The sequence below is a fragment of the Xyrauchen texanus genome, chromosome 30 (assembly GCF_025860055.1).
Source record: "Xyrauchen texanus isolate HMW12.3.18 chromosome 30, RBS_HiC_50CHRs, whole genome shotgun sequence".
Taxonomy (NCBI): Eukaryota; Metazoa; Chordata; class Actinopteri; order Cypriniformes; family Catostomidae; genus Xyrauchen; species Xyrauchen texanus.
Window position 1 is genome coordinate 35686413 of NC_068305.1, and position 18204 is coordinate 35704616.

At 38.6% G+C, this 18204-nt stretch overlaps 1 protein-coding gene across 5 annotated transcripts in view; it reads left to right on the forward strand.

Moving 5' to 3' along the window:
• The window catches only part of LOC127623821 (DNA (cytosine-5)-methyltransferase 3A-like), a 65792-nt gene that overhangs the window by 33505 nt on the left and 14083 nt on the right, over positions 1 to 18204 (forward strand). For all 5 annotated transcript variants that reach the window (XM_052098361.1, XM_052098360.1, XM_052098362.1 and 2 more), the window contains 6 exons: positions 12912 to 13145; positions 13255 to 13413; positions 13502 to 13609; positions 14569 to 14725; positions 16152 to 16301; positions 17296 to 17340. In XM_052098361.1, coding sequence (XP_051954321.1) covers positions 12912 to 13145; positions 13255 to 13413; positions 13502 to 13609; positions 14569 to 14725; positions 16152 to 16301; positions 17296 to 17340 — 853 coding nt within the window. The remainder of the gene's footprint in view (positions 1 to 12911; positions 13146 to 13254; positions 13414 to 13501; positions 13610 to 14568; positions 14726 to 16151; positions 16302 to 17295; positions 17341 to 18204) is intronic.

Sequence of the window (18204 nt, forward strand, 5' to 3'; positions counted from 1 at the left end):
TGAAGGCACGATGTACAGCCGTGGTCAAAAGTATTGGCAGTGATATCACACATTTTTCGGCTTCAGTTGTTGTGTTGTTGCTTCACATTGTTTCTAGATTATTGTGCAGAGTGCTCAGATGCATTTTAAATAATTGCAAAAAGCTTTATCATATTTTTTGGACCTGGCACAAAATTATAAGCTAATATCATTTCACTAATCATATCAGCTGCACCTGTGAAAGTGTGAACGAATATTAGTCTGGTGAAATCACTCTATCATTCTGATTGGATTATAAGAGCTGATTGATTGCTATAAAAGGAGGGAAGAAGTGCTTCCAATCATTGTTACCTCTAAAGAAAGACGTGCAGCCATCATCGCTTTGCATCAGAAAGGCCTCACATGCAAGGAAATTGCTGCAAAGAATATTGCACCTGAAAGAACCATTTACCAGATCATTAAGAACTTCCAGGAGAGAGGTTCAACTGCAGTGAAGAAGGCTTCAGGACGTCCCAGAGTGTCCAGCTAGCACCAGGACCGTCTCCTCCTGAGGTGTCAGCTACGGAATCGTGTCACCACCAGTGCAGAGTTGCTCAATATTGGCAGCAGGTTGGTGTGAGTGCATCTGCAGGCACAGTGAGGCGAAGACTTTTGGGCAATGGCCTGGTGTCAAGAAAGGCAGCAAAGAAGCCACTTCTCTCCAAGAAAAACATCAAGGACAGACTGAAATTCTGCTGGAAGTACAAGGATTGGACAGCAGAAGACTGGCGCAACGTTATTTTCTCTGAAGCCCCCTTTCGACTGTTTGGGACATCTGTAAAATCGATAGTCCGGAGAAGAAAATGTGAACGTTACCATGAGTCCTGTGTCGTGCCAACAGTGAAGCATCTTGAGACCATCCAAGTGTGGGGTTGCTTTTCATTCAAGGGAGTGGGCTCTCTCACAATTCTGCCCAAAAACACTGCCATGAATAAAGAATGGTATCAAAACGTCCTGCAAGAGCAACTTCTCCCAACAATCCAGGAGCAATTTGGTGATGATCCGTGCACTATGTCACAAGGCAAGAGTGATAATGAAATGGCTCGGTGATCATTACATTGAAATTTTGGATACGTGGCCAGGCAACTCCCCGGATCTTAATCCTATAGAGAACCTGTGGTCAATCCTCAAAAGGCAAGTGGACAAGTAGAAGCCCACAAATTGTGATCAACTGCGAGCACTAATAAGGCAAGAAGCCATCAGTCATGATTTGGCCCAGAAGCTGATATCCAGCATGCCAGAGTGAAAAGCAGAGGTTATGAAGAACAAGGGTCAACACTGTAAATATTGACTCTTTGCATATATTGAAAGTTTTTGCCAATAAAAGCCTTTAAAACTTATAAAATACTTAGAATTGTTTTCAGTATACCATAGAAACATGTGAAAATATATTCTACAAATACTGAAGCAGCAAACTTTGCAAAACACAAAATTGATGTCACTGCCAATACTTTTGGCCACAGCTGTATTTGCTGACGGGGCACGTTTTCATATAGTCCCATTTTTCGGCCATCCTTTCATTTTAGACAACTTGATTTATCTAATCAAAATAACAAATTATGCATTGATTTGAGGTTAAAAATATGGATTAGTATTATCAATAATGAAAGATTTAGATACAGCAAGTCTGGCCGCTGTTATACTGTAAAGCCATTCTAACTGTAGAATCTGGAGGAGGAATAAGAATAAACTCTCTGCATCGATTTTTTCCAATAACCGATCTAAAAAGCAACTACCGGCACTGATTAATCAGTCTATCTCTAGTATGTAGGTCTTTTTGCATTTCTGTGACAGATTATGAGTAATTGTAAGGGTGACGTGTGGTGTCGGACTTACGTGAGAAAAATTCATGAACAAGGATAAAATATATTGTTGAGAAAATACTTGAGTGAAATGTTTTAGAAAGTGACATAAGTAACCTGCAATGTAATTACTAATCAGTAATCAGAGAAGTAAGTAATCCAGTTACAATTTTAGATGTATTTAGTAATTTGTAATTACTTTTTTAATAGCTTACCCAATACTGCACATATTGTGCCAAAAGTTACTGGGTGTGTTGTGTGGCTATTTTTTCAAAACACTTTAAAGTTTATTACATTGCTTTTTCAGAGCAGTAACCTCGTTTTTTTTAAAAAATGGCATGAAAGGGATGAGTCAAATATATTTTCTGTGGTTATCAACATGATGACACAAATGCTGCAGATAACGTTAATCTTGAATTGAGCCCGGAACATTCCTTGAAAGACAGATATTGAACATTACTGCTGTTGAGGAAGTTGAGTGAAGACAAATGGAAATTTCACATCCTTCATTATGAGGCGCAGAAAGATACTGCACATACAAGTGTTTGTGTGTGTGTGTGTGTGTGCTCGCGCACTTAGTGTAGCTTTAGTTTGAGAAAAATCTGTCAAAACCTACCTTTGGGGAAATCAGGGGACGTTCTCAATTAGAAAAATCGATTTATAAATAAAGTCTGTTTTTGGTTTTTATTCCAAAAATACAAAAAATGTTCTTATAGGCTCAGGGTTTGGAATAGTCTATCAATAAATTAGCTTTTATGTAAAAACAATAGATTTACTGAGTAAACGTGTGTCTGTATGTCTAAGGAATTGAAAACTATTTTGTAAACTTTGAGTTGAATGCATAATGTGCTGCTGGTTTTTTTTTGTCCAGTGAAGTGAACGGAAAGTGAACATCAGTGGAAAGTCAGTTGGGTTGGTTTTGACTAAAACACTATCTACTCGCCTCACTGGCGTGTGTGTGTTTGTAGTTGTAGTGTGCTTGGCCACATTGTGAGGCCCTGTTTCCTGTAGTGGTGTATGCTGTGTGTTTAACATGGCACACTCAAAACCAGTGCTGAGGTGTCTACGTGTATGCATTTTTACCTCATTAGCTTGTGCATTTATTTGATCAAAGAGAAGAAGGTTTTCTTTACATTTACATTAAAGATTGTGTTACAGTGGTGGCCAAAAATATTGGCACACTTGGTAAATATAAGCAAAGAAGGCTGTGATAAATATGTCTTTATTGTTTATCCTTTTGATCTTTCATTCAAAATATTCATAAAAATATATCCTCTAATGGATATCACAAAATTGCAAACACAACACAAATTTGATAAAAAAACAAATATTTTTGTCAAATATATGTATGGCACAATTATTGGCACCCCTAGAAATTATTTATAGTTATGTATATAGTTTATTACAACCATGACTTCCTGTTTCAGAGGGGTGTAAATATTTGCATTTATGCATTTGACAGACGCTTTTATCCAAAGCGACTTACAGAGCCCTTATTACAGGGACAATCCCTCCAGAGCAACCTGGAGTTAAGTGCCTTGCTCAAGGACACAATGGTGGTGGCTGTGGGGATCGAACCAGCGACCTTCTGATTAACAGTTATGTGCTTTAGCCCACTACGCCACCACCACTCCAAATATGAAGTAACACACAAGCCAAATTCCCTTAATCATCTATCACATTGTTTAAGACCAAAGAATAAAGATATGATGTGCAGCAAATGTTGTTGAGCTTCACAAAATGGAAAACGACTATAAGAACATACCTATTTCCAACATCAGGGCAATATTTAAGATGTTCAAATCAACTGGAGATCTTAAGAATCGACCTGGAAGAGGACGCGTCTATATTGTCTCCAAGCGCGGTGAGGAGGATGGTTCGAGATGCCAAAAACTCTCCAAGGATCACAGCTAGAAAATTGCAAAAATGTGTTGGGTCTTGGGGTCAGAAAGTTTCCAAAACTACAATCAGATGTCACCTACATCACAACAAGTTGTTTGGGAGGGTTTCCAAAAAGCCTCTGCTCTCATTCAAATCAAATTCAACCGTCTTCAGTTTTCCAGACACTACTGGAACTTCAAATGCGACCGGGTGCGATGGTCAGATGAAACAAAAATAGAGCTTTTTTGCAGTAAACACCAGAGACAAGTTTGCCGCACACAGAGAGGTAGCCATATGGAAAAGTACCTCATGCAGATGTTAAATATGGTGGTGGATCTTTAAAGTTGTGGTGCTGTTTTTATGCCAAAGGTCCTGGACAACTTGTTCGGATTTATGGCATCATGGACTCTATCAAATACCAACAGATAAAAAACTCAAAACCTGACTGCCTCAGCCAGAAAGCTTGAAATGGGCTCTGGTTGGATCTTCCAGCAAGGCAATGATCCAAAACACACATTAAAATCAACACAAAAATGGTTCACTGACCACAAAATCAAGGTTCTGCCATGGCCATCCCAGTCTCCTGAACTGAACCCCATAGGAAACCTGTGGGGTGAACTGAAGAGGAGAGTCTACCATGTGGAACTCTGAATTTGAAGGATCTGGAGAGATTCTGTACGGAAGAATGGCCTCAGATCTCTTGCCATGTGTTCTCCAACCTCATTAGGCATTATAGGATAAGACTCAGAGCTGTTATCTTGGCAAAGGGAGGTTGCACAAAGTGTTGAATAAAAGGGTGGCAATAATTGTGCCACATATAATTGACAAAAATATTAGTTTTTTAATAAAACTTGTGTTGGGCTTGCAATTGTTTGAAATCCATTCCAGGATGAAAGATCAAAAGGTTAAATAATAGCAAGGGTATATTTACCAAGGGTGCCAATATTATTGACCACCACTGTATTTATTTATTTTTCATTTTGTGAAGTTGTGTTTTTATTACACATTTGGTTAAAAGTAATATGTGACTTGCTCCACCATTTGGGGTCACCTTGGAAATGTTTTGTTTTATGCACTAAAGTAAAAAAGGAAAGTCTCAGGCTATTGATATTAGAGGTCGACCTATAGTGGATTTGGCCAATACTGATAACTAATCATGAGGCCGATAGTTTAAAATATATATATTTTTATAGAATGTTAAAAACATTTCTTAGTCTCTCCTTACTATGATGCTCTCAGATACAGATGCTACAAGATTCCAAAATTATACAATACCAGATGCAGTTTATTGGGCAACCAAAATCCAAATAACAAACAGAAAGAAATAAGATTGGTGCATAAAACTTGATTTTTTATTATAAACAAGCCCAAAACAAACCAGTGACTCTTATTTATTCACAAGATATGAAGTTGGAGACACAATATGTGCTGAGGGAGCATGTTTTTGTATAGTCGTATTAATCATTGCATGCCCTCGCTTCAATATAAAACACTTGATTATCTAATCAAAATAATAAAACTGACATTGAAGTAAGGATAAAAATATGGATGAAGGTTGTCGCCCCACGAGGTGTCAGTGATTGTTTTTATTTCACTTCTACTGTAGAACCATGCCGTTCTAACGGAAAACGTTTTTTTGTTGTTAATAACCGATAGTTCTAAAAAGCAACTATTGGCACCAATTAAACTTTAAAACTGATATATCACTCTACCTCTAGTTGATGTAATTATGTTTCTACTCTAAACTGTTGACAATATAATTTATATAATAATTGAAATGCTTTTAATGCATAACACTCAGAATGTGTCTCCAAGTGACTCAATATGGTGGCGCAGGTAACATATATAGCAGCTAATAGATCTTATTTTATCTTAGATTGCAAAACTGTGATGTTTTAATCAAATTAGTACAAGTTGACTTGCTACCAAGAGCCTTATACCAAATTATCTTCCAAAACAATCAATACCATGAACCTCAAAACCTTTGTCCCATCCTGCAATTAGTTCTATCGGGAAGACACGTAGGCTTGAGTGAAGTTTAAGATGCCATTTATTTGATAAATGTAAAACAGAAAGCAATGTCTCTCCGGTGGTCCGAGGGAGTTGTGCCCGGAACCGTCATGTCCTGCCGGAGATAGGAGGCAGGGGCGAGGAGCCTACCCCCATGCGGGACAGGGCTCAACTGGTGGTGGTGGGGGTGGTTGAGGTTGCCGTGTTAGCACACTGAAACAGCAATGTGATAGATTGTGAGCAGACTTATAAAGCAATGGCTTACATGCGATTGGCTAGGAATTACTAATGATGTGATGATGTACAGCTGCTAGTCTTCCCGCTAGAACTAAGCTGCGCTTCCATTTCTTCCTCAAAAGTGTTCATTTGCATCAATGAGTCATGGAAGTTCTGTAAAGGTAGCCAATCGATTGGAACTGGCGATTGCAGCAGAATTCTGCAGATTTTCGCCCAAAATCCCTATCGAAAATTTGGAGCTCCTGTCTGGGCCCAATAATGGGTAATAATATTATTTATAATGCTCGAAACTTGCCATTGTGCTACATGTGAAAGGTCATCTGATGACTGGCAGTGTTTTGTGTTAAAGTGTGAGTTGGGGCTTCAGGGCTGTGGGGGTTTTCAAGGACTGCCATGTCCCCAGCTCACCCAGCCAGGGCTGCTTATCTGGGGTAGGACCCTACTACTTAAGCCTCTGGATCTCATCAAAATCTGGCACAGTGCAGCTCCACTGAGACCTAATTACAAACATCTGTGTGTGTGTGTGTGTGTGTGTGTGTGTGTGTGTGTGTGTGTGTGTGTGTGTGTGGCATCAGGTTTTGAGAGGCATTTAAAAAAAAATAATAATAAAGAGGAAAGGGGGAAAGTGTCCAAAAGAAAGGGAAATCTGGCATCTTCGTGGTGCATGGGGCTATGTGAGGGAAGGTAGTGCAGAGGGGGGTAATGTCCAGGTATAATGGGCGGGGTCCGGCTTCTACAGTGCGCTCCTTTCCTTGTCCGGGATGCGAGGGGCGGCAGCTTCATCTTAGTGCCTCGGCTCTCCGTGTGAGGGGAATAGTGGCCCGGCATTCTGCCCGTCTCCATTTTTCAGAATTTTTTTTCTCAAAACTATATTTGTTTTTATTACTGCTGTCAATAAAATAATCATCATTGGCATCATGATTTTCTTCCAATCTTTAGAAAATAGATTGAAGGTAAAATTGTCAAATGCTAGACTTTTTTTTTTCTCTCTCTTTTTTTACATTTTAATTTTTTCACATTTTCTCTTTGAAATTTTTTGTGAACCCCCTAGCACCCCCTTGCAGCCCCCAGGGGGGTCTCCTCGCCCCATTTTGAAAAAACCCTGATTTTCGTAATGAAAATCTAAAATCTAATTTGTGAAATTTGTTCATAATTATGATTACGGCTGCCACGATTATGTAATGATTACAGCGTTCAATTTAAGTCTGCTCCTGTTGCATCAATGGTTTCTATTTACAACGTGTTTTTGCAGCGGTTGAGTATTCTAACCAATAACTAACATGTCCGTTGAGTAATGAAACGGCAATGGCCAATCAGAGCCGCTTAGATTAGTCCTCTGTCCTATTAGTGATGAATGCCCAGATGTTTTCAATTCACACATCTTATCACGTGACTCGTTGTGCATGGCACCCCGGAGACTCACAGCATGTGGAGGCTCATGCTACTCTCCACAATCCACGCACAACTTATCACATGCCCCATTGAGAGCGAGAACCTCAAATCGCAACCAAAAGGAGGTTACCCCATGTGACTCTAATCTCTTTAGCAACTGGGCAAATTTGGTTGCTTAGGAGACCTGGCTGGAGTCACTCAGCACGCCCTAGATTCGAACTCATGACTCTAAGGGTGGTAGTCAGCGTCAGTACTCACTGAGCTACCCAGGCCCCCTCAGCTTCAGTTTTAAAAATGTTGTTATATAGCAGAATTTGTGGTGAAAATCTACTCTACCTATGAACCTATGGAGAAAGATCCACAAATCAGAGTATCGTGGTGAACAAAGTGATCCCATGACACACTGTAAATGATGCAATTGAATCGTCCTTCTACACTCTCAAACTACTTTTATATTTGCATATATCAGAAAATTATTATTATTTATTTTTTTCCTTTGAGGACATCCCTAAAACTAGGTTTTGTTAGCTTTAGCTCACTTGTCCCCAAATATATACTGTAGCTAAGTACATACACACACACAAACACACACACACTCTTCGGTTCTTCTGTTCCTCTCTTGTCCGTGGTCTCTACTCCATTCTCGTTTAGTGGTGTTTTGTGGCGGACACCCCTCTTGTCCTCTGCCAGTGTTTGCAAACCTTCATTAACCAATCAGCATGCCCAGTTGTAGTCACATGATTACAATTCCCAGACAAAAGCCTTGGTGCATGTGTCCCCTTTTTTCTGTTTTAAAAGCCTCTTTTAAAGGCCACACACACACACACACACATACACACAGATACCTAAGAGGGACTGCCGGTCAGACACAACAGCATGTGTGGGGGAACGTGTGTGCACTGCGTGCATGTGAAAAAGCCGAACATTTACTGAGGTGTGTGTTGCAAAAAAGGATAAAGGCAGAATATGCTGACTTTGGCTGTTTGCATAGGTATGTGTGAGAGTCTCTTTAAAGCAAACTGCTACACTGTATCTTTACACAGACAGAAGCTACAGTATGTTTGGAATGTAACACTTGCTTATTACTTGATGCATACTGTGCAGTGTTTACTGTATACTGCCTACATTTTTTTTAAAGTAGGTGAAACTATGCATTATGCAATGATAAATGTTTTAAAATGTACTATGCTACTGCATTGTTTTATTGCATGTTTAATTCGGCAACTGTTTGGCAAACATGAATACAGAAAATTCACATACTGTGCACTGTACAGTTTAATTACTACAGTAATATTATTAATAACATAGTGGTATGCAATTCCGAATATAGCCAGAGTGAGAGACTGTGTAAATTTCAGGTTTTTTTTATCTTGTTTGTGTTCAGGACATTTATCAACGATTTTGCATTGTTTTTTCGATTTTCAATGGTTGTTGATTATGGTTAAAATGGTAAAAATGATTATTATTGTGCAACATTTGTTTCTATTTGAAAAATCCTAATATATCTCATAGACAGCAATGTGATTAAATGGAGAGCAAATGGGAACTTTTGTAACAATGTAAAATTCTTCTTATTTTCTAACTTAAATTTCGAACGATCACAAAAAGACTTCTTTTATAATATATTAATGCACTTCTTACAATCTTTAATGGAAACTTTACTACTCCTATGAAGATTTTCGTCAATCTGGTTTTTCTCCTGAGAAAAGACTCAAGCGATCTCACATGTGCCTTTAGTCTAGAGTTTCACAAGAGATCTCAGCATCTCAGACTGTGCTATGATTTCCAGATGAACTCATACATTTCTGATTGAATTCTCCCAAGATGAAATGATCAGAGCCATGCTATTTACATTCATTTTATAGCTTTATACTCTTACAGTATGTCACAATTGACTTTGTGTCTATTTTTATTTCTCCTAAGGAATTTTTGTTGAAACATCTGATTTAAAGTAGGGATGTGCATGGTTACCGTTTTTAACATTCGGTTAACTGATAGGTTTCACGAATGGTAAATAGTTTTTTTGCTGGGTCGTGGGAGTAAAGAGCGTTTATTGCAATGGTATTTCCTCAAACACTACTCAGAAAAGCAGCAAATAAAGTGCATAGTGAGCTATGAGCCTAAATGGCACAATACATATCTTCAAATGATGAAATTGAACCCGTCTAATTATTGCACGCAAATATGCACTCCAGAGCAAAAGGACAAACCAATAAGGGCTGTATACTTGAAAATCTGACCTGAACCCTGCTGGAAAATTTAGGAGTGGTGGTGGAGTAGTGGTCTAAGCACATAACTGGTAATCTGGAAATCAGAAGGACGCTGGTTCGAGCCCCACAGCTACCACCATTGTGTCCTTGAGCAAGGCACTTAACTCCAGGTTGCTCCGGGGGGATTGTTCCTGTAATAAGGGCTCTGTAAGTCGCTTTGGATAAAAGCGTCTGCCAAATGCATAAATGTAAATGGAAAACCCATCAGTTTGTCAGAACTCAATGAGTTTGGGTCAGGTTGAAGACCTCTATTGCATGTGTAGAATAACCGAATATTGGTTTTGGTGTTCGAATAGTGGCGCATCAAATGGTTAACTGAATGTCGACTCTCTGTCCACATCCCTAATTTAAAGTTAACACTTAAATATACACAAGAATACCATTATATCTCCTGAGCTATGAAAGAGCAATCAAATTTACTTCTCGGCTGTTTTTGTATTTGTGAAAGCGTCTAAAACAGAGTGATTCTGAGCCACACTCGCTCACAGCAGTTTGAGGGAAAGAGACTTTAGGGTCATTGTGAGGTTGGGTCAGAGGTCATCCACGCCTGGGTCACGTTCATGAAGCTTGTGAAACTGGTCATAACTGTGGTCAAAAGCCAAAGGTCATCAGGAATGGTAAGGGGTCAGAGAGTAACTTTAGGTCATGGTTGGATTAGCTAAAACACTCAAAAGAAACTTTTTTTCAACAGTTTCTATTTGTTTTGATGTAGTTAAATGAAATAAAAGAAGTTGTTTGTGGAGTGTTGAACTGTAATGGAGTTAGTGCTGCGGTTTGGAACAGGAAATTAGGTACTTTGTTAAAGACCACAGTTCCCAGGGTGCACTGGGCTGTGTGCCAGAGGCTGCTGGGTTACCACTAACACAACCACTACTGTATATCGTCATGGAGATTCAACTGGAAAAAGAAAGGCAATCTTACTCAGATACCTAGGCAGCACTTTAAGACACCATACAGCATGCGTGTTTCAGACATGAAGTAGGCAACAGCATTTTGCTAACTTTTAAGATAACTCATGCTGGCTTAATTCTAAGGCAGCATCAAATGTGTACTTCCTGGTTAAGACGTGGTTTAAGAAAAAACACTTTTCAGCGCAAAGTCTAAACTCAGTTCTTGCATTTGCAGTTTGGGATTCCACCAGCTGATTATGTTAAAGAGATATAGATCACTTTTAATGTCAATCAATTTCTTTATATTTTAAGCAGCCTACATCCAGTTAGTCCTGATGAGCACCACATTTTCCATACGCATATATGGAGTTGTCATAGAAATATGCCTGACATTCAACAAGGACTTAAAGTGCAAAAGAACATAAGACACAAATGAACACTAATGCATTGCACACAACCCATTTACACACAAACAATCTTATGAATGGCTGTCTTCTTTTATAGTGGCATTGCTTGACAGGGAATAGAAAATGTAATAGGATGCAGACCGTGCAATAACCGGAGAAGTACCTCGGTATGAAATTGCTCTTGAACAAACCCATAGACTTAGTGGATACTTGCACAAAAATACCAAAACTTCATGGCCAATGGCTTCCAAATGGAAAGCGTTTACTGGTGTTATTTAAATATGTCAAACGTCATTAAATTTCTCAGGTGTTACTTCTATCTAGTGGCATATTTATGTGTAATTAAGGTGGATTGTAAATGTTTCAAATGTTATAATATACTGTGTATCATAACTAATACAATTAATTCAATGTTATTTTTATTTTAGTAAATTTTTAAAAATAATTTGTTTAGTTTCACTTGTCAATTTTTTTGTCATAATGTCAAAATGTTTAATGTTTTAATTGAGTTTTTGTTTAAGTTTTCATTAACTATAATAACTATGTTTATTAGATTGTAACATTATTTTAGCGACATACTAACATAAAACTATAGCGGTTGTGAAACTATAAATCCAGTTAACGTTAACTTATAAACCTTTAAAGACTACTGTGAGCTCCGGGGTTGTTAATCGATGGTATAAGGTTTTAATGAAGCCATCAGTCCATGTTATTTCAACTAGGGTGACAATATTGTGGATTGTAAATTTACATTATGGTTTATTTCTATCCATCGTTTAATTACTTTTAAATCCCTGATGCGTTGTACATTTGATATTTTCTCGATATAGTCAATATTTTCAGTTATTTGAAATGACAATGTATAATTCTGGTGAAACAGGTGATCTATTGAATTTAAACTTTAGTTGTAGTTTAATTTTCAGAGTTGGGGAACATCCTTTAATGCTGTAATTACATTATGATGTAATTATTTTTCTATTTTGAGTGTTATGGCGATCTCTCTCCTCTCTCTTTTTCTCTTTTCTCTTCACAAAGCCAAATCCTTGACATTTTAGGGGAATTTAGAAATCCTGGCCGGACATAAGTCTGAAAAATAATCAGAGAAAAAGAGGATGGATGGTCAACCTAAATCATAAAATAAATAATGTTTAATAGCGTAATTTCTGGTAAAGAACTACACTACCCATGAATACTCCCTGCAGAGAAAGATACACCAATCAGAGAACTGTGGCAAACAAAGTGCACCAAAAGAGCTCTGCAGCTCTAATAACGCACTGTGAATGACTCAATCGATTCGGTCTCCCCACACCCTCAAACTATTTATACAGTATATTTGCATATATATGAATAATATGCAATGTACTTCAAATATATTGTTTCTTAACTATTATTATTCAACAACTTTAAACCAATAGTTTTATATTTTTTGATTGTTTTTATTTTGATTGTCATTCATAATGCTTCCTGGGATTGTAGTTCATTGTGAACAGGCACCGTTGAGCTCTGTTGGGATTAATTATAAGTTGAGTGTCCTGTGCGTTTCTGGTGAGGAATGCCATTTGTGAATGCAGAGAGTTTTACAGTTATTTATGTGTCGTGATGTGAGTGTCCATTGACCCATCAAACAGTCCAGTCTCTCCATATTTTAGTGTCTTTGTTTACGTGCGATTATACGCTCTGTGGTTGGCCGTTTAGTGGGGTTAAAGGTCATATGAGGAGCTTATGACCTTCTTGCCAAAGGTCACACAAGAGGAACCAACAGCTACTCAAAGCAATGAAAGTTTCACCGTCTCACGCTCCTGAGACACTGCTGAGTTCTTCACGCTAGTAACACAAACACACACACACACACACACAAAGCTGTTCTTGCAAACGACACAAAATGATTCACAGTCCACAGAATCAGGCTTTTTAAGGATTTTTAACTCTATTTAACATTTAGCATGACTAGAACGCTGCATTAACTAATCAGCATGCATGTTTGTTTGTGTCTTTGTCTTTAAGGAGGACGAAACCCACCTGGGGACTGTCATGAATGACACAATGGATGACCAATCAACAATGGGCTTCCAGAAAGAGGAGGAGGAGTCAGCCAACAACCTCCCATCCACGGCCACACCCCAACAGCAGCACACTGACCCCGCCTCCCCATCGGTTGCTACGACACCCGAGCTGCCTCCTGTCACCTGCGTTAACAAAGTGATTGCGCGAGCTAGAGAGATGGACATGGAATATGAGGTGAAAATCTGCTGTTCACTGACAGATGTCAATATGTCTTAAGTTGTGTTTATTAACCCGTAATATTCCAGAGTGTGATGTTCATGATTTATGTATATGTGTGTGTCAGGATGGCCGTGGGTTCGGCATCGGAGAGCTCATCTGGGGGAAGTTACGGGGATTCTCCTGGTGGCCCGGACGGATTGTGTCGTGGTGGATAACGGGTCGCAGTCGAGCGGCTGAAGGAACGCGTTGGGTCATGTGGTTTGGAGATGGCAAATTTTCAGTGGTGAATCAGACAACCAATCAGAAGCCACAATCATTCATGAGTGCTTTTAACAGGCATTCTATATTCACATTCTCTCATCTTCTCACAGGTGTGTGTGGAGAAGCTGTCCCCCTTGAGTTCATTTTGCACTTCTTTCCATCAGCCCACCTACAACAAACAGCCCATGTACAGAAAAGCCATCTATGAAGTTTTACAGGCAAGTCACACGCATACAAACAAACACATTGACAGTATTTTTGTTAGTTTGTGAGTGTTTCTTCAAATTCTGGCTCTTTCATGTCCCCGGATTGATTAGTATTCAAAACGTATAGATTTAATCTTTTTTTTGTTGTTGTTATATTAAGGTCACATTAAAACCGACTTCCGTCATCGTTTATTTTTGGTACTTTTAAAATGCCTTTTATTTACAGATTTTTCTGTTTCAGCCATGTCAGTTTACTTGTTAACCAAGTCGACAAAAGTGTCAATGAAGAACATGCTTGATATTAAATATGAGACAAGTGCAGGCGCAGACTGGCCATTGGGAGAACCGGGACTTTTGCCGGTGGGCCGCGAAATATGGGCCACCGCATTATGCAGAACGCACCACAAAATGGCGCTGTGATATGCAGATGGAGGCAGCGTTATACAGAAAAGGAGAGCACAAATTTTGTTCCCAGTCTGTCCCTAGACAAGTGATGTTTTTAGAAAACAAAGAAAAATCTAGATAAATATCACTTTGTGGGCTTTGTTTTTATAAAGCGTTATTCCAGTCAAGCTGTAATGTTGCCAAATTATGCAAAAAGTGTGCAAATATTATTTAATTGTGTTTATATACAAAAATGTCAGCTATGAAATTAGTCTTAGCCAAACATAGGCCATTTTATTTAAATAAACGTTATTTAAATCACATCATTTCCCCCCTAGGAATTCTAATAAACACAATATATTATTTGAGATGTGCTATTTTATTTAAATATAGAATCAGATGATGATCATTAACCATTAAATACTGATATACGTACAAAGCTTTACATATAATCAGTTCAACCAATAATGATCAAACTAAAGAAACCTCAATACTGTTTTATTTAAGCAATAAGGTATGAGATTAAATCAACATTTATATACCAGTATGTGTGTGTATCTTTTTTCATGATATGGATCTCTTCGCAGACGGCGAGCACACGTTCTGGTAAACCGTTCCCCATGTGTGTGTCCACGGATGACTCTGAATCTGGGAAGAGTGTGGAACTGCAGACGAGGCAGATGATTGAATGGGCCAGTGCTGGATTCCTCCCGTCTGGAGCCAAAGGCCTGGAACCGCCACCAGGTACCAATAAACATTCACCAGATTAGATTTATACATAAACAAACCAAGATTTTATTGCACAGAGGTCGCTCTTGCTTGGGAAATTCAATGCAATTCTCAGTTATGTTTAATTTCAATATGTTATGCCTTAAATGATTTTCTTAATCTGTATTTTTGTCTTGTATTCCAGTAAAAATATCTTATTTAATCTATAAACATCCTTAACCTCCTGTGTGCATTTTCCATTTTCCTTTTTTATTTGTAACTAGTAGCCCTTAATATACATACAAAGAAAAACTCTTAGTTTTTACAACAGTTTTTACTACTTTGACAATAAAATATCAATGTGAAACAAACAAGTTCAGAAGTTAGCATAATTATTTCTGAATCAAATAACTCCAATAACGTCCAATAACTAACAACCATGTTAAAATAAAACTTTGCATATTATATTCAGATTCTATGTACTGATTACCATTGTTCCAGGTCTGCCAACCATGTTGAGTGGTCCAAACATCATCTGCAGCCTGAAACTGAATGCACTTAGCTGTATAGGAAATCTATAGGATGCTCCCTTGCTCCCTATTTAGTGAATGACTTAACCTCCAGTGTGCTTTCTGTCTGCACTGATCTCAAAAGAGTTTGAAATGCACCTTATTTTCATCCAAACTCCATATAAAGCCTCAGAAAGCAATATTTTTCCATCTTTTGAATGCACCCAGGGCTGGACTGGTAATCTGGCATACCGGGCATTTTCCCGGTGGTCCGACGCACTTTGGGGCCGATCATGGGCGGACTGGCCACCGGGAGAACCGAGCGGGCCGGTGGAGCGTCCGCGAAACGTGCTGAATGGGCCGCGATAAGCAAAAATGAGCCGCCGCGTTATGCAGAAAAGGACAGCGAAATTTCTTTTAATTAATTCAGTATAGACTCTGAAAAGGAGTCTTATTATTTTGCACAAATTTGCTTCTTGAGTATTTATCTTATTTGAAGGATCGTGAGATATTTTTTACTGGAAAACAAGACAAAAATACTGATTAAGAAAATTATTGTTTTAGTGTAGAACAATAAAATTTCACACAAATGGGTCAGTTTTAACATATAGTAAGAGTGTAATCAAAGTGGAAGACGTAGCTCAGACAATTTGGTCTCCGAAGAATTTGCTGATAAATGTTTGAGTTCATTTTGAGATCTCTGACATTTGATCCCAGACTTTGGCATCTTGGGAAAGCGAAATAAAGTTTGAGACATTGTTGAGATCTCTTCTGAAACAACTAGAGGAGACACGTTTGATTACTGGAGTCTTTTTCTGATTTGAAATATCGGACAAGCAGTAGACGGAAATAGAAGTCTCCATTTGTTCTCCTATTAATCTCATTGTTGCCATGGAGAAATAATTGAAGTATTAAACAGATCTAATTTGTGATTTTGTCTGTATGTATCCTAGCTGAGCGGAACCCGTATACTGAGGTGTATCCAGAGATGTGGGTGGAGCCTGAGGCTGCTGCATACACAGCTCCGCCTCCAGCCAAGAAACCCAGGAAGAACAGCATTGAGAAACCCAAAATCAAAGAGATTATAGACGAGGGAACCAGAGGTATGTCACATATAGTTTGCATTTAAATGTAAACACTGATATAACTCACGCGTACACAAATAAACTCTGTTTTGGAACTTTTCCACTGCACGTTACGGTTCGACTCGCCTCAAATCTACTTGCTTTTCTTTTCTGAGCTTGCATTTCCAATGCAGTTTAGTGCCACCTCAACGTGGGTGGGATTATAGACTGATCGTCATAGTTGGGCCACCTCTCCTGCCGTGACATCATCTTAAACACGACACAAACTGACCAAAACAATAACACAACCGCTAGCTGTTAGCTACTAGCTCATTGTGCTACATAAAGCAGTTGTTGCATGGTGATTTTACACAAGTGTAACAGTTAAATTGGCCTGGTTGTTTTAAAAGCAAGCTTCCAGTAGCTGGTCAACTATATAAAGTGAAGCTTTCAAGCAGAGTATAGAGTTAACATAACAAAACATACCATCCTCCATCGTGGCTGAGTCCAGGGAGCTCTCCCTCCCATTGCTCGCCGGTTGAGATAGCGTCCATTTTGTCGAACCACTTCCACTTTTCCCTACATTGTTGGTATGCGGCCAATAGCTGAGACACTTCCTGAGAGACTTTATCCTTTCACTCATTGCTAACGATTGGACCATCTGCACCTAGTTTTTTGACCACGGCATGGTTTTGGGCACAGCCATTTCTTTTTTCACAATTCGAAAGTCGCGTGAACAAATGATACTGTTATCGCTGTTGCTAACTTTAAAACTAGCGGGTTGATGTCGCGTGTCGGAAATCCAGTGATGCTGGTAGTGACAATTCTCCCTGACCAATCAAGGATTTTGATGTCATGAGGTGGTACTAAAAAAAGTCAGGTACCAGTTACTATCCACAGTGGAAAACTCCAAAAAAGCGAGCAGAGTCAAGCTGAGTCGAGTTGTACCATGCAGTGGAAAAGATTGATATGAGTCATGCCCAAAATAGCAATGATTGTTCACATTGTGTTTTGTGTGTTTTTTTTTTCTCAGAGCGACTTGTGAACGAGATCAGACAGAAATGTCGCAATATTGAAGGTAAGATTGCTGTTGGCTGTGATCTTTGGCCCCTGGAGGTTTTTTTTATTATATTTTTGTAATAGAAACTCACCTAAACTTTTTAAGAAACTATTAATTACTTAAAGGTGCAATATGTAATAGGGTTGGGCGATGTCCCCTAAATTGGCAGTTGACGATGTTGACAGTAAAACATCGCGATGGACGATGATATCGTCGGTGGGGGGGGGGGGATTATATAATTTCATATAATTTTGAAAAATTATATGAAAAATTATAATTTCGTTATTTTACTAACCCAACTAATGTCTCGTCGGCGCTTTATCAGTAGGTTGCACGACACGTGAAGCATTTTTTTTTTAGCTTTCACTTAAGAAGAGTTGTGCACTTTTTATTTTAATCTCTTTACATAAATACTATTTTCCACTTAAAAACTATAATTTCGTTATTTTACTCACTGATGAGCAAAAGGTCGAGGCAGAAATGACCACGTACCTGCAGGAAATGGCCATTGATGGGGAAGAGGACCCGCTGACTTGGTGGAAAACGAACGACAAAAGGTTTCCGTTCATGGCAAGATTAGCACGGAAATATCAGTGCATATGTGCTACCAGTACTCCATCAGAGCGGGTCTTCAGCACAGTGGGTAGTGTAGTTACTCCAATCCGCAGCTTATTAAAACCAGATAAAGTGAATATGTTGGTATTTCTGGACAGAAACATCGAAATTTAAACATGGTCTATGGTGAAAGATATTAGACTTCTTTACGCATTTTTCACCATCCGTTGCGGAGCTATTCGATTTGGCATATTATTTTTTAAACGTTCATTTGTGTAGTTCATATGACCACTTTACAATATTTCAATAACATAATTTATTTTGTAG